An 18,085-nucleotide genomic window follows, 5' to 3' on the forward strand; every position below is an offset into this window, starting at 1 on the left:
ATCAGTTTACTCTCTAATGTTATTTTAATATATCAAATTTGAAAGTATAATAAAGAATTTTATGAAGCAAAACTAATCTTGCTAGGCATCATTACTTATGTGTAACTACTGCCAGGATTTTCAGATGCTAAAGATAACTGTAGGCTATTTTTTTTTTTAAGTGTGATAATTTCAGCATTATTTATAAATACAAAAACATTTGTAGTCAATGTTAAGCATTTAATTATTAAAAGATGATTTATATATGAGATCACTTCTGTTGGATATTATTAAATTAGAAATAATCATGATGAGAGCTAAATAGCTATATACTTTAAAAACTAAAATTCAACATTCAACTATTCTTAACTATGAAAGATATATACTCATATAAATAAGAACTAGAAAATAAAAAAAAAGTAAATTTTGTTTAGTATTGCTTCAAAAAGTTATGCAATTATACAAGATAATTTCAGGCAATTTCTGCTTTTGTTTTAATTTATTATTTTTATTGAAGGATAATTGCTTTACAGAATTTTGTTGTTTTCTGTCAACCTCGATATGAATCAGCCACAGGTATACATATATCCCCTCCCTTTTGAACCTCCCTCCCAATAATTACTGTTTTAATTATTGTAAGTAGACACAAGAAATCACTTTGCATATAACTAAAAATCAAACAGAACTCATATTCTCTTACTCTAAATTAGAGAAGATTAAAGCTTTGATAAAGAAACATCAAGAGAACATATTCCTGATTATATTGCATCGATCAGGATTAGATAAAGCACAAGCAATACAAGATTTTGAAAACTCCATACAACAATATTAATATGGGAAAGACTAGAGACTCTTCAAGGAAATTAGAGACACCAAGGGAACATCTCATGCAAAGACGGACTCAATAAAGGACAGGAATGGTAGGGACCTGACAGAAGCAGCAGATACTAAGAGGTGGCAAGAACACACAGAAGAGCTGTACAGAAAAGACCTTCACGGCCCAGAAAACCACGATGGCGTGACCCTCACCTACAGCCAGACATCCTGGAGTGCGAAGTCAAGGGGGCCTCAGGAAGCATCCCTATGAACAAAGCCAGTGGAGGGGATGGAATTCCAGCTGAGCTATTTCAAATCCTAAAAGATGATGCTGTGCAAGTGCTGCGCTCAATATGCCAGCAAATCTGGAAAACTCAGCAGTGGCCACAGGACTGGAAAAGGTCCGTTTTCATTCGAATCCCAAAGAAAGGCAATGCCAAAGAATGCTTAAACGACCACACAATTGCACTCATCTCACATGCTAGCAAAGTTATGCTCAAAAATCTCCAAGCCAGGCTTCAACAGTATGTGAACTGTGAACTTCCAGATCTTCAAGCTGGATTTAGAAAAGGCAGAGGAACCAGAGATCAAATTGCCAACATCCGCTGGATCATCGAAAAAGCAAGAGAGTTCCAGAAAAACATCTACTTCTGCTTTATTGACTATGCCAAAGCCTTTGACTGTGTGGATCACAACAAACTGTGAAACATTCTTCAAGAGATGGGAACACCAGACCACCTGACCTGCCTGCCTCCTGAGAAACCTGTATGCAGGTCAGGAACCAACAGTTAGAACTGGACATGGAACAACAAATTGGTTTCAAATCGGGAAAGGAGTATGTCAAGGCTGTATTCTGTCACCCTGCTTATGGTCACTTATATGCAGAGTACATCACAAGAAATGCTGGACTGGATGAAGCACAAGCTGGAATCAAGATTGCCAGGAGAAATATCAATAACCTCAGATATGCAAATGACACCACCCTTACGGCAGAAAGTGAAGAACTAGAGCCACTTGACGAAAGTGAACGAGGAGAGTGAAAAAGTTAGCATAAAACTCAACATTCAGAAAACTAAGATCATGGTATCTGGTCTCATCACTTCATGGTAAATAGATGGGGAAACAATGGAAACAATGACAGACTTTGTTTTTTTGGGCTCCAAAATCATTGAAGATGGTGACTGCAGCCATGAAATTAAAAGACGCTTGCTCCTTAGAAGAAAAGTTATGACCAACCTAGACACCATATTAAAAAGCAGAGACATTACTTTGCCAACAAAGGTCCGTCTAGTCAAGGCTATGGTTTTTCCAGTAGTTATGTATGGATGTGAGAGTTGGACTATAAAGAAAGGTGAGAAGAACTGATGCGTTTGAATTGTGGTGTTGGAGAAGACTGTTGAGAGTCCCTTGGACTGCAAGGAGATCCAGGCAGTCCATCCTAAAGGAAATCAGTCCTGAATATTCTTTGGAAGGAATGACGTTGAAACTCCAATACTTTGGCCACATGATGCGAAGAACCGACTCATTTGAAAAGATTCTGATGCGGGGAAAGATTGAAGGCAGGAGGAGTAGGCGACGACAGAGGATGAGATGGTTGGATGCCATCACCAACTCAATGGACATGAGTTTGAGTAAACTCCAGGAGTTGGTGATGGACAGGGAGGCCTGGCGGGCTGCAGTCCATGGGGTCACAAAGAGTCGGACACGACTGACTGACTGAACTTGACTGACACAGAGCTGAAGACCTTGTGTTAATTCCTGTTTGTAATATATTGGTTTTTGAAAAGGATTTTGTACTCATTTAGTTCCTTTCAAAGACTGTATCCTTCAAAGACACAAACAAGATACCACCCTTGAAAGATGTGGATATTTTAAAAATCAATGAAGTACATACATTGTATTTAACTTGTATTTACATACACATTTTTCAGTTCCTATTCCATGCAGTATGCAGTATTTTATGACATTTTTTCATTATTATACAGAACTTGAAAAATTAGACTATAAACATATTTCAAGTAATGCAAAAATATATGAATTTCTAAGTCTACTTGCTGTGTAATTTAAATATAAAAATGGAGGATAAAGATTATAAATAGCGTGAGTGCCCTCATTAATTATCCTTAAAAACAAACATAACAGTTCAAATTAGCAAGGACAGCTACTCTAATAAGTTAAATATGTAGAAGAACGAAGAGCTTAACACTTCTAGTTATAAAACAGTAGAAGGATAGGAAAAGGTATCTGTTGTTATTTTTCCATTTTCTGTTCTCCTTTCCTATGTAAATACCCCTGGATATCCAACCACTACCTGGAATTCAACAGAACCATGGAATGTTCCTTTATGAATATACATTTTAAAAAACAAATGATATTTAAAACTTTCATTTAAGATTTAACAGTCTGAATTCTTAAATAAGCCATTACTTCCACAAATATTCGACACAGTACATGGAGTTCTATAGTATCATAAAATGGAATTTTTGTAGAAGTAAAAGTTGAATTTTTTTCTGGCATATGCGAATTAAAAACAGTTCATGCTAACACTGTCACATACAGCATCTACCTGATTTTAAGTTTGAAGTGTTTTATTCACTTTTTGGAGCCACTTGGAAAGCTGTAATGCAAAGGGTAAGCCAATTTTTTTGGCAAAGGGCAGACAGTAAATATTTTAAGCTTTGTAACATATACACTTCTGGTCTCTGTCACTTACATATTTTTAATGCAACCTTTAAAAATGTTGTAAAACCTCAGCAGGCCATACAAAACCAGGCTCATGACCTGCAGTTTGCCAATCCTCAAGGTAAGGCATTCCTGTATCATAAAACACCCATTTTCAAGTAACTGATGACAAAATTCAGGAGGAAATCAAGTTTTTAATGTTTAAAGTAGGTCTATTATTAACATAATTACTTGTTACTATTTATTTACAGGCAACAGTTCAGCTAACACACCACTGGCAGCATCACAGAAATTTTTCTAAATTGAATTTCAAGGAAGTTTTCCCAAATCTTTAACAAATTAAATCTATTTTAATACATTGTAATTGATTCCCAATTACAAATTTACCTTGTTTTCAAAATAACTAGCCGAAATGTGTAATTTAAAAACCCATATCAGATGCTTTGAACTTGGATTACAGTTTCAAAGCACAAAAATAATACTGCTTCACGTAAAAGATTCAGTTCATTAAAGAAAGCAGCAAAACAAACAGAAGGGAAAAGATAGTGGTGCAGGGAAAAGTGAAGCCAACCTTAAAAATCTACCAGATAAAGTTCACAAATGGATAATTTGCATGACAAAAATAGCTATGTGGCTTTAGTGAATATTCTGGTGGCTCAGTGGTAAAGAATCTGCCTGCAATGAAGGAGACGCAGCAGGAGCCACAGGTTCGATCTCTGCATCAGAAAGATAACCTGGAGAAGGAAATGGCAACCCACTCCAGTATTCTTGCCTGGAAAATACCATGGACAAAGGAGCCTACTGGGCTACAGTCCATGGAGTCTCAAGAGTCAGACATGACTTGGCGGCTAAACAATACACATTAGATGCTACCTTTAAATTAGGTAAAACATGACACACAGAAATTAATAGTGAGTATGATTTAGTTCTTAATGTTTCAGTGGAAAGTTGATCTTTTACTTCCAGGAATAATGGAAGAATATGGTCTTTAGAATACAAGAGGCCTGGAATCAGATCATGACTCCACTACTGAATTGCTGTATGTATAACCACAAGAGGACATTAAGAGAATATAAGTCATGTAGGGAGATGCATATACTTTGTTCACTTCTTCAGATTCTCAACCCTATTCAGGGTCAGTCTCTTGACCACTCAATAAGAGCGCATGGGTTATAAACCCAGCTCTTCCATCTAAGAGGCAGAATAGTATAGTGAAAAGAGCAGATATTTTGATTCTATTCACAGTTCCATCACTTACTAGCTGGATGACCTAGTTATTAAACCTCTCTGAGCTTTATTTTCTTTATAAAGGTGAGTCTGAAACCACCTACCTTGTTGCATCACTGTGAAATCAAAGGTAGCATACAGAAAGTACCAAGACAAATTATACTTGAAATACTATAACCATTATGAAAGGTATTAATTCATTCCATTTTTTAGGATACTTATTTTTCCACAAAGACACAATCTTATTAACAGTGATTAACATTCCAAGTTAGCCCATAAAAATTTATTCAACCCATAATTTGGCATATTTGCAATCTTCTTTCCTATTATATTCTTCACAAGTCTTAAAACATATTGTGTTTAAAATTAAACAGGTCTTAAAAGTGACCTAGGAAATGAACCACCATTCATTTCATCATTCTATTGCTATGCTATCATACAAAGCTCCTATTATTTAACTTTGCATCTATGTCTTTTCATGAAAATATAGTGCCACGTATTTCCTAAATGTTCCACCAGAGGGACCTCTTAACTTTTCACAAATCAAAACTAGATTTCAACCTCAAAAATGATGAATAAAAAGCCCCCCAAAAACACTGTAGGAGTAAAAATGTTAAAGTTATTTAAATTGTCACACTTATTTAAATTTTCTTTGAAGGAGAAAGTGAGAGAAATAATAATAATAAAAAAAAACAGAATGTAAAGACTCAAAGTGAAAAAAGTTTTTACTGAGACTTATTCACTCATTTTGGGATTCCCTGGTGGCTTGGTGGTAAAGAATCTACCTGCCAGTGCAGGAGACCTAGGTTCAATCCCTGGGTCGGGAAGATCCCCTGGGGAAGGAAATGACAACCCACTCCAGCATTCTTGATTGGGAAATTCCATGGACAGAGAATCCTGGTGGGCTACAATCCATAGGGTCACAAAAGAGTTGGAGATGAGTTAGCAACTAAACAATTCATTCCTTTTACTCCATCAAACATTTACTTAAAATGCACCAGATGCTGGGGAAAAATTAGCTTACAGCATAGGAGTTCTACGCATTTTCTAGCTCATTTATTCCTGAATGCAAAAACTTAATTGTGTTGCAGATGAAACCACGGTACGAGCACATAAAAGGTACAATAGCTCTCTCTCCATAAGCAGAAAATCTATAATATACATATGGCCGTCATTGTTTGATACCAGAATTGTAGTGGGATTCTTCCATATTTACGATAGAACTTGGGTAAAATAAAATAGATTGTGCTAAAATTATCATTACAAATTAGAAAGTACTCTGGCAATATATTTCAAAAGTATTAACAAAAGTTCTTTGAGCAAGTGATTTCCTTCCTAGGACTATTTCCTAAGGAAATAATCACAAAATCAAATACTATAATGCAAAATTAGCATGCTTTCATAATACTGAAATCCCACAACCCAGGACAATAAAAACACGTAAAGAAATATTATTCAGTAATAAAAAGGAACAGTCTTTAAAAGCCTGAACAATGACATGGGAAAATGCTAACAACTTTAGGGAAAAAAATATCAGTATTTATAACATTTATACTGATACTAATTTCAGGGGGGAAATGTAAGACTAGAGAAACATGGACCAAAATGAGTGGCTAACTTTAGGTGGTGAATCTGAAATGCACTTTTCCTTTAATTTTCTATATGAGTTAAATCATAAGCATGGGGTAATGTTATATCTGGAAAAAAAAAAAAAAAAAAGAAGCCTTATTAAAAACAGCACCTAAGCTTTTATCTATACCATCAAACTTTATTTCTTTGGAAAAATTCCTGTTTAAGGTTTTTCTTTTAGTAGCAGTCCAAACTGCATCTTTGATGATAACAAGTTTTATCAGATTTCACAGCAACTGAAAACCTGAAAATGAAACTCCAAAAAGAATACACCCCCCCAAAATGTATAACAAAAAGGATATTATCTACATAAAATAACTTCATTTAACCAATTAAGAAATTAATCCAAAATCTTTTGTAAAAATATACATTATATGTTCTACTAAATTTCTTTTTTAAAAAAGGAAAACCTAATCTGAAACATAAAACAGTTACAGAGAAAAGATATGAAGATCTTTTAAGACTGGAATTCACTATCATCATGATAAAAAACAAAACTAAACTCAATACAGACAGTTCCCTACTCAACTCATGAAGGGGTGCTTCTAGTAACTTCTTTGCTGCCAGATTTTAATAGAACTAATCTTTTGTACCTACTGCTGCTTGGCTTAGACTTCAACTTGTCCCAACTCTGGTTCTGTGTCCCTTCTTTTTTACCTTATCCAGTCAAATGGCTGGGAAGGGGAAAAAGATGCAGTTAATCACCTTTCCATACCAACCCCTGACTCCTCCAGCTCCAGCTTGACTACCAATGAAGCCTTATCCTGTTCCCAAGCCCTATCCCATCCACTTAGTCCTTCCTTCTAACACAATTCAGCAGACTTAAAGAATCTCAGGGTTCTTGTGAAAAGTAACTTAATCCTATCCCAGGAATTTATGACTGATGATAGCACACATCTGATAACTGGGCCATTACCACTCTCAGAGAGTCAAGTGAAGTGAAAGTTGCTCAGCCATGTCCGACTCTTTGCGACCCCATGGACTATACAGTCCATGGAATTCTCCAGGCCAGAATACTGGAGTGGGTAGCCTGTCCCTTCTCCAGGGGATCTTTCCAACCCAGGGATTGGACCCAGGTCTCCCGCACTGCAGGCAGATTCTTTACCAGCTGAGCCACAAGGGAAGCCACAAGCCAAGCCAAGAGAGAGTTAACTGGGGGGAAAAAGGGGGAAACCAAGAGGGATTTATTGGTTGGGATCAGTTTTTCCTACTGCTAAAAGTAAAAACACTTTCACTTGCTGGCTTTGGATTCCCATATGTTCTGCCCTTTTCCTGGGCTATTTGACTCTGTGTTCCCTTTAGCCTACTCAATCCAATCCTATCTTTTCCTTCACCTGCATAATTCATCTAGCAATTCTTCCACTCTTTAAGACAGAGCCTCATAATTATAAGCCCTTCTTATTTAGACCTTTTTGGATCCTGATCCTTCAGCTATCCCAACTATTAGCTACTACACTCTCCACAAGTTTACCTGTCATTAATGTTGTCATCTAGGCCACAACTGAAAATGAAGGAGAGAATAAGGTTGACAGACAAAATCTGCAGCATGTTAGAGAAAACTCTCTCCAGAATGACACTGGTTTAGTTAGGAAACACACAAAAAAAGAAATAAAATTTATTGGAAGTTAGCATAACCATCAGGAACTGAGCTAGGTACTTTATACTTTCACTTAAGTCCTCCCAACAACTCTGATGGTCATTAATGACAACGGTCCCATTTTCACACTGAAACACAGGTACAGAGAAGTAAGGGGACTTTACCGAGATGCAAAGCTTCTACCTGTCAGTGCTACAATTCGAGTCAACATCCACTCCTCATCATGTTATACTGTCTTAACATCTTTTGCGTATCTACATGTAAGTTATGAATTAAGTTAAAAACTAAGTCCATATTTCTCTTTTTTGACAAGCATATTATGGGAGATTGCCACCAAAACTTTGCTGAAAGCTTTAGAACTATACAATGTACTAAATTTAAAAACAAAAAAGAGGGGTGACATCAGCAAAACAGCTGAATAGGAAGCCCCTGATCCTCCTTTCCTGCTAGAGACACAAATTCCACAATACACAGATTAATTCCCTTTGTATGATAAGAAACCTAGAAACCAGTTAAGAGGTTCTTGCATCCCAAACAGTACAAAGCCAGCTGCATGAAAGTAGAAGATTTGTAACACTCACTCACTGGAGCCCCTGCCCCTGGCACAGCATAATGTGATTGGCAGAAAATTCCCAACCCCTGGCTTCTCCTTAAGCAGGGAAAAAGAAGACTGGAGTATCTGTCTAAATGTTCAGACTTTTGCGGGGCCACCAGAGGGATAAGGTTCTGTCGTGCTTGAATCTAAGCACTAATAGGTCAAAGGGCACCAGGTTGGGGACCACCAAGAACAAAGGCAATGAACTAGCACACACTGGCCACTGCCCCTGCCTGCAGTTCAGTGCAAAATAAGTGTTAGAAAACCCCAACTCCTCATTTCTCCCTGAGGAGGGAAAGAGCTGGAACGTGTGTCCAGTGTTTCAGTTTCGCACAGAGCTACCCAAAGGACTGGTTTCTGTATGACCTGTTTCAAAATACCGAGACCTGACATGGTCTATATGCCTGGAGGCTGCTGAAAATAAAAAGGAGATGGACAGCTTGCTGTTGCTCCAGAGGACCCGCAGTACACCAGACAGACACCAGAGGGAGCAAGAGATTACAGGCTCCTATAAAAACACACCTGCACATTTTTCTTGTCCGTTTTGACTATTAACTGAAGTACAGATTTTGTTCAAATTTCACACAATCTTATATTAGTGCCCATTATTTGTTTTCATACTTCATTCAAGATCCCACATTGTCTTTAGCTGCACTGAGCAGTTTCAGCTGCATTTAACAAATTCTGATAAAATCTCTTTTCATTTTTATTCTGTCATGCATATTTTCTAATTTTCCTTGATGTGCGGCTTCCCTGTGGCTCAGATGGTAAAGAATCTGTCTGCAAGGCAGGAGACCTGTGTTTGATCCCTGGGTTGGGAAGATCCCCTGGAGGAGGAAATGGCAACCCACTCCAGGATTCTTGCCTGGAGAATCCCATGAACAGAGAAGCCTGGCGGGCTATAGTCCATGGGGGTCGCAAAGAGTCGGACACAACTCTTTTCTTGATATGGCTCCTTAGATACATCCATCATTTAAAAGTGGACATTACCAAATACATGGGATTTTTAAAGTATCTTTGGTATTAATTTCTCATTGTGATATTAACTTCTCATTTAAATGCTCTCTTCTCTGCAATTGCCCTCTGCGCTTTTTCAGTCTTCTAACTTTATTGAGGCTTTCAATGGCTAAGTCAAAGATTTCTCTTGGTATATGTCACATTGCACTTGAAAATACGTGGGTTATTTTCAAATATCTTTTGACAGATTTCTAACATAATTCCATGGTGATAAGAGAACAGATCCTGTTTTTCAATACCTTCAGACCATGAAATTTTGTACTTTGTTTTACATTTCTGGATATGTTCCAGTGTCTCCTGATTTATAATCTATGGGAACCTGAATAGAATTTGTATCCCACTGTTGTGTGAAAATTGTATAAATCTTAATTATGTTGAATTGGTTCGTAGTGCTTTCCAGATCTACTATACTCTTCTACTTTTCTGTCTACTCATTCTATTATTAACTTTTGAGAGTTTGATACTGAAACTCCAACTAAAAATTTATGTACTAGAAAAAATAATTGTAATATATAGTGGAACTATTAAAAAAAAGAAGAAACCTGCAAAACCTCTCTAGTTGGGAATATACACCCACAAGCCCACAATAAAGATTTGAGGAGACCCAGCATATCTGAGCTCACCGGTAAAGGTCTTCCCCTGCATGAAGGCAGTTCTTAAAGACTGGGAGATGTGGTTTTCAAATGGAATATCCCAAAACAAAGTAGCAAGGCACACAAAAAGAAACGAGGAAACACAGCCCAACTAAAACAACAAAATAAATCTCCAGAAACTGACCCTAAAGATACTGAGGTATATGAATTATCCAATAAAAATTTTATAGTAAACTGGCATCACTGAGCTCAGGAAAACAACATATAAGTAAAATGAGAATATCAAGAGAGAGAAAATACTAAAAAGAACCAACAGGAACTCTGGAGCTGAAGAATACAATAACTGAATTGAAAAATTCACAGCATGGGTTCAGCAGCAGTCTTAAATCCATCAGAACAAAGAATCAAGGAACTAAAAGATAAGTCATTTAAAATTATCCAGTCAGAGGAAGAAAAGAGAAAGAAGAGTGAAGAAAGCTTAAGGGACTTACGGAACATCATCAATTGGACCAATACACGCATTATAGAAGTCCCAGAAGGAGAAGTGTGAAAGGAGTACAAAGTTTATTTGAAGAAGTAATAACCAAAACTTTCCAATCTGGGGAAAGAAATGGACATTCAGATGTAAGAAACCCAATAACTTCTTATGGGATACAGCAAAAGCAGTTCTAACAGAGAATTTCACAATGGTAAATGCCTACATTAAAAAAAGAAAGATCTCAAATAACCCATCTCTACACCTCAGAGAACTAGAAGAAGAATAAATTAAGCCCAAAGTTAGCAGAAGGAAACAATAGGAATTAGAGCAAAAACAAAATAGAAAATAGAAGGAAAAACAAAACAAAACAAAGATGTGGTTTTTTAAAAGATAAGCGAAATTAACAAACCCTTAGTTAATAAAAAGAGAAAGAAGACTCAAACAAAATCAGAAATGAAACAGGAAGGGGCCTTACTGCTGGCTCAGTAGTAAAGAATTCATCTGCCAATGCAAGAGACACGGATGGGTTCAATCTCTGAGCCAGGAAGATCCCATATCCGCAGAGCAGCTAAGCCAGTGCACAACGACTGTGCCCTTGTGCTCCAACGACTGAAGCCCACTCTGCAACGAGAAGCCATGTACACCAAAACTAGAGAGCAGGCCCTGCTCGCTGCAACTAGAGAAAAGCACGCAGAGCAACGAAGACCAGCAAAGCCAAAAACAACAAATTAATTTTTTAAAAAGAGAAGTGAAAGAGATTTTTAAGACTGATGTCAGAGAAATAGAAAGGATTTTAAGAGACTACTATGGACAATTATTTGTCAACAAACTAGATAACAGAGAAAAAATGGATAAATTCCAGAAACATATAGCCTATCAAGACTAAATAATGAAGAAAAAATCTGAACGGACCTATAACTAGTACAGAGAGTGAATCAGTAAACAAAAGCCTCCCAACAACATTTGGGATTCAATGGCTTCACTGGAGAATTTTGCCAAATATTTAAAAAAAAAAAACTAACATTTAGCCTTCTCAAAGTCCTCCACAAAACTTAACAGGGAACACTTTCACACTCATTTTATGAGGCCAGCATTACTCTGACATCAAAGATGCTTCAAGAAAGGAAATACAGACCAATATCCCTGATGAATATAGACATAAATCTTGAGCAAAATATTAGCAAAGTGAATTAAATAGCATATTAAAAGGATCAAAAGTGGGATTTATTCCAAGAATGAAAGGACAGTCAAACACACAAAAGCCAATCAATGTGACACATCACATTAACAGAAGGAAAAATCATGTGATAATTTCAATAAATACAGAAAGAGCATTTGACAAAATTCAACACCTTAAATGATTAAAAACACCTGATAGACCAGGAAGAGAAGCAAATTACCTCAGAACAATAAAGGCCATATATGAAAAGCTGATGACTAATATATTTTTATTATCATTTTTTCTAATATATTTTTAATCATGAAAAACTGAGGTTTTTCCTTGGAGACTACGAATAAGGCAAAGATGTCCACTGTTGTCATTTCTATTCAATACAGTAGAGCAATTAGGTGAGAAAAGAAAATAAATGGCATACAAGTTTGAAATGAAGAAGTAAAATTTTATCTGTTTGCAGATAACATGATTGTATACATAGAAGACCCTACAGACTCCACCAAAAAAAAAAAAAAAAAAGTTAGAACTTTAGTAAATTCAGCAAAGGTGTGGGACCAAAAAAAAAAAAAAAAAAAAACCATACAAAAAGATGTTGCATTTCTATACATAAAAATGAACAACCAGAAAAATTTTAAAATCTCATCTACAAAAAGCATCAAAAAGAATAAAATACTTAGGAATAAACATTATCTAGAACGTAACAGACTTACACACTAAAAGCTACAAAACACTGCTACAAGAAATCTCAAGACACAAATAAATGAAAAGACATCCTGGCTTCATGAACTGGAAGACTTAATATTGCTAAAATGTCCAACTACCCAAAGCAATCTACAGATTCAATGCAATTCCCATCAAAATCTCAGTAGCAGTTGTCTTTTTTTTCCAGAAATAGAAAGATACTATAATTTATATGGACCTACAAAGAATCCCAAATAGCCAAAATAATATTAAGTAAGAAGAACAAAAGTGGAGGCCCCATATTTCTGATTTCAGAGCACATCATAAAGTTGCAGTAATCAAACAGTATGGTGCTGGCATCAAAACAGACATATAGACCAATGGAATAAAACAGAGACACACTCACATTGATGGCCAACTGATTTCAACAAGTGTGCCAAGAACACACAATAGGAAAAAGATAGTTTCTTTAAAAAAACAGTACTGCGAAAACTGGATTTCCACATGTAAATGAATGAAACTGAAGCTTTATCACACACTACACAAAAATCAACTCAATATGGATTGAAGACTTAAACATAAGACATGAAACTATAAAACTTTTAGAAGAAAATGTAGGGAAATACTTCATGACACTGGTCTTAGTAATGATTTTTAAATTATGATTTGGCAATGATTTTCTGGATATGACACCAAAAGCACAGGTAACCAAAGCAAAGAGAGACAAGTGGGACTACATCAAACTAAAACGCTTCTGCCCAGCAACGGAAATAATCAACAGGGTGTAAAGGCAATTTGTGGAATGGGAGAAAACATTTACAAACCATCTGATAAGGGTTAATATCCATAAATAAATAAGGAACTTCAACAGGTATATGAAAAGATGCTTGATATCACTCATCAGATCAAATGCAAATCAAAACCACTATGAGATATCACTTTACACCTGTTAGGATGGCCGTTATTAAAAAAACAAACCAAAACCAAAAGAAAACAAAAGTATTCAAGGATATGGAGAAAAGGGAATCCTTGTCAACTGTGGGCTTCCCAGATGGCGCTAGTGGCAAAGAATCCACCTGTCAGTGCAGAAGATGTAAGAGATGCAGGTTCAGTCCCTGGGTCGGGAAGATCCCCTGGAGGAGGACACGGCACCCCACTCCAGTACTCTTGCCGAGAGAATCCCATGGACAGAGGAGACTGGCAGGCTACAGTCCACGGGGTTGTAAAGAGTCGGACATGACAGAGTGTCTGAGCACGCACATTGTAAACAGTTGGTGGGAATGTAAAATGGTGCAGCCACTAAGAAAATCAGTATGGAAGTTAATAAAAAAATTAAAAATAGAACTATTATATGTTCCAGCAATCTCACTTTTGGGTATTTATCAAAAGAACTGAAAACAAGATCTAAGAGATATTTGCACTCCTATGTTCACTGCGGTATTATTCACAATAGTCAAGAAGTAGAAACAGCTAAATGCCCACCAACATACCAATGGATACCGAAAATGTGGCGTATATACAGTAGAATATTATTCAACTTAAAAGAAAAAAAAAGGAAATCCTGCCATCTATTACACCATGAATGAACCTTGAGGGCACTGTGTTAAGCGACATTAGCCAGTTACAGAAAGACAAATACTGCATGATTCCATTTATATGAGGTATCTACCACAGTCAAGCTCACAGAATCAGAAAGTGGGATGTGGTGGCTAGGGACTGGGAGAAGGAGAAGGGGAGTTGCTGTGCAGGGGCACAGAGATTCAGTAATGCAAGCCGAGAAAGTCTGAGAGGCCTGCTGCACAATGATGTATACATAGTGAACAATACCGTGCACTTTACGGTAGATTTCATATTATGTGTTTTTTACCACAATTACAACGAAGTTTGTATGACATGACTTGTTCTCAATGAATGGATGCCAACTTTTAGGGATTAGTATTTCCATCTGCAAGTACTCACATCTTTATGGAACCGGACTAACATCGAGCTCCCTAGTATGATCTTCAAACTCCACTCTCCCCTCTTTAGGAATCAGAGTGATACTTCTCCATCTTAATCTTCTAGTACCTTTCCTTTCATTTAAGATTTCCTAAACATTATTCACAGTCATATAGAAAAATGCATCTGCAAGTTCTCTTAGAACCATGAAATGAAATTATTACAGGGCAGAAGGACTGAAATAAATGACAATGGTTAGATGTTTACTTGCTTTCTTATGTACTACTTACCTACCTCAATTTCTTTCTCACCAATGGTGTTTGTACCCTTTCCAAACTACTGTGTATTCTCTCATAAGAGAGTGCTTTAAAACAAAACAGTTGAGTAATTCTGCTTTCTCTATCTGGTCACATTACACCAAACAGCAGGCCCAAAGTTTTAACAGTAAAAGTAATCAAATGCATCATACAGTAAATAAAAATTATAATAATTTATATTAACTTTAAGAATAGAGCTATTAAAATTCTAATTTCACTGCTTACTTTCAAATATGCAGCTGCCTCTTGAACAGAAAGTGTTCTCTGACTAGAACTGCCACATTCATGATCTCCTGAAAAGATTAGCATATTAATTTTGAATCAGTACTATGTTAAACAAAAGAAAACAAATATAGTTAATCAAAAGTTTTTATAAAATACACAATTACAGATTGTATTATTATAATCGTTAAGTAAAGAAGATAAACACTCTTAAATTGTCTAGAAAAAACTTCCAATAGGCAATATAAACAAGTATTTTTACATAAACCACAAACGTTATATGCATTTCAATCTACATAGAAACACACCTTCCTTTCATATTCACATGAAATTGTCAGCCAGGGGTAAGAACCAAGTAGTGCTCACTGACGCCTACTCATAGGTCTTGGTGCAAAGAAAGCCCTCTATGCATGTATTTTTCAAGGGGGAAAATTCATTGTGCTAACTTGTACATCTATTACTAAAGCTAATAATTCAAGACTCAAGTAAATCTGAATTAAAATGTCCATTTTGGAGTATTACTAAACCGACTTTTAACAAGGCGTGTGCAAAATTTAAAAAAATATTATAACACAGATCAACAGGGAAGTTAGATAGAAGTTTCTAGCTATAATCAGGTGTACTACATATAAAAGTTTGGAAAACTACACTTTCCTTTTCTCATAGCTATTTGTAAGAGAATCCAAAGCTTTATTCACCCCACCAGGCTCTCTATGGTTATAAGATATCAATTATCCTTACAGTGAACTTCAATTTTATTTCTCCTACTATTTCTTTCAAGTACTTAAAAAAAATTTTTTAACGTATAATAGTTAAAGTAAAATTTTTGGCAAATTTTTCTATCATAAAAGCAACCATATTCCAACTTTATAAATTTTGTTCCAGATTTTAATGGTCATAGTTGCAAAACGAGAATACCTATTAGATGAACCAAAAATAGTCTTCAAACTTTATAATCCATCCTCAGAGATTCCGATTCCACAGATCTATAGCAGAGGCTGGCAAACCCAAAGACCAACTGTGGCCTACCACCAGTTTTCATACATGAAGTGTTACTGGAACTCAGCCACACTCCTTCATTTATGTATTATCTATGGCTACTTTCATGCTGTAACAGCAGAACTGAGTAGCTGTGACAGAGACAGTCTAGCCCACAAAGCCCAAAAATTTACTATCTGGCCCCTTCACAGATAAAAAGTTTGCAGACCCCTGCTCTACAGGAAGGTATCTGTATCTTTAAAAGCACTCCAGATTATGTTGATCTAAGACACTTCATAAAAAACTGCTATAGAAACAACTGTAGAACCTTGTATTATAGGAGCAATATCAGGAATTCCATGTAGATTATATACTCTATTTCTGGGTGCTACAGCTACCAAATTAATGTCATTAGTTTGCAGCATATGTATGTAACAGTCCATCAGTCAATGCAAAAAAATGCTTTTAATGATATACAGAGAATTATTAGCCAAAAACACTGACCAGAATTAAAGAACTAACTTCCTCCTCCCAAAAAAAAACCTTGGTGAGAGGATGGGAAACTATCCAGATTCTAAATGCCTCTACTGGACCAGAGAAGTTCCACATTTACCTACTAGGCTCCTACAAATGATCTGGTTTCTACAAAAGGACTTACTACATACAAAAGTTTGTAAAATTACATTTTTCCTTCCTTGTAACTGTTTATAGGAAGAGAATCCAAAGTTTCTTCTTTCAGATTACATGTAAAGTAAGTGAAACGACTTAAAAGATAATAAACAACAAGGTGAAATTCTTTGGTCTAGTTCTGTGAAAAATAAACAACAAGGTGGCTACTACAGCTTACAGATGCTAAACTTGATGCCAATTCACTTCTCTTGTTCTAACTGCAGATACGCTGCTTATGAGAATTTTCAGACTTACTTAGAGCAGAATATGAGGAAAACGCAACGTGTCGGGAGAAAGAAATTCTGTAATCTATTTACTTTATCCAAAGAAACGACACCTATACCTCCACCAAAAGAAAATCTGTACTTTTATACTAGATCTATGATTTTAATTTGCTGCTTACTCAATTCAATTGATATACAAGCTTTCAGAATTCTGTTACTATCAGTGCAATAAAAAAAGTGATAACTTATATAATACAGTATATATCTATATTTCATCATATACATATGTCAGGCAGGATAAAGGCCTTGATTAAACATATCTATACAAATGAAAACTCACTCCCTACAGGGCGTAAAAACTTCTAAAGAGAAAATATCCACATGTATGTAACATAACAACACTGAACTTAGGAAAAACCATTTCTATTGCTATCACATGCTACATATACAAATTAATTTTCAAAACATTTTTACATACTATGAATGTTGAGACAATTACCTGCAAGCTGTGCCAATCGATCATGAAGCTTGTATAAAGTGTTCATCATAAGATTTTTCTCACTTTCCTAAATTTAAAAGAAAAACATTATAAAATATCTGATCCTAAGGGAAAATGTACCAAATAATAATCTTTGTTTGAAAAGAAAAATAGTAAATAAATTTAAAAATCATAGAAGCTACTTAATATGAAAGACAAATTCATTTTTAACCAATGGCTACCATATTTTAAAGAAACCTTAACCTAAGAATCTAAACTATCTAAATATTCTACTTTCTTGAGGATGATTGGGATACTGGCACTAACCTTAGTGCCAGAAAAGGTCTCCTATAAAACAAACTCCCCCCACCATCAAAGCAATGCTCCCGATTCCCCTCTATACAACGCAAGCGTATGCATATTGACTGTTTTCTTCATGTTTTGTTTTAACCTGACAACCACACAATGTCAACCAACCTGACATTTTTGATTAACCCTCAAACCACTCTGAGGCTCCCAAAGTGGCCGTGCATACATTTATGAACCATTAATGTGAAACAAGAATTTAATGAGCATCTACAACCCTGAATATTCACTGGAAGGACTGATGCTGAAGCTGAATCTCCGATACTTTGGCCACCTAACATGAAGAGCTGACTCACTGGAAAAGACCCTGATGCTGGGAAAGATTGACGGCAGGAGAAGAGGGAGACAAGAGGACGAGATGGTTGGATGGATCGCCAACTCAAAGGACGTGAGTTTGAGTAAGCTCCAGGAGATGGTGAAGGACA

General features: G+C 36.0%; 1 protein-coding gene across 1 annotated transcript in view; it reads right to left on the reverse strand.

Annotated features, from left to right (window-relative positions):
* The window catches only part of LEMD3 (LEM domain containing 3), a 69,697-nt gene that overhangs the window by 14,274 nt on the left and 37,338 nt on the right, over positions 1-18,085 (reverse strand). The window contains exons 3-4 of the mRNA XM_043887993.1: positions 17,316-17,382; positions 14,949-15,016 (exon numbers count right to left, since the gene is read on the reverse strand). Coding sequence (XP_043743928.1) covers positions 14,949-15,016; positions 17,316-17,382 — 135 coding nt within the window. The remainder of the gene's footprint in view (positions 1-14,948; positions 15,017-17,315; positions 17,383-18,085) is intronic.

Source organism: Cervus elaphus, chromosome 3 (assembly GCF_910594005.1).
Source record: "Cervus elaphus chromosome 3, mCerEla1.1, whole genome shotgun sequence".
Classification (NCBI taxonomy): domain Eukaryota; kingdom Metazoa; phylum Chordata; class Mammalia; order Artiodactyla; family Cervidae; genus Cervus; species Cervus elaphus.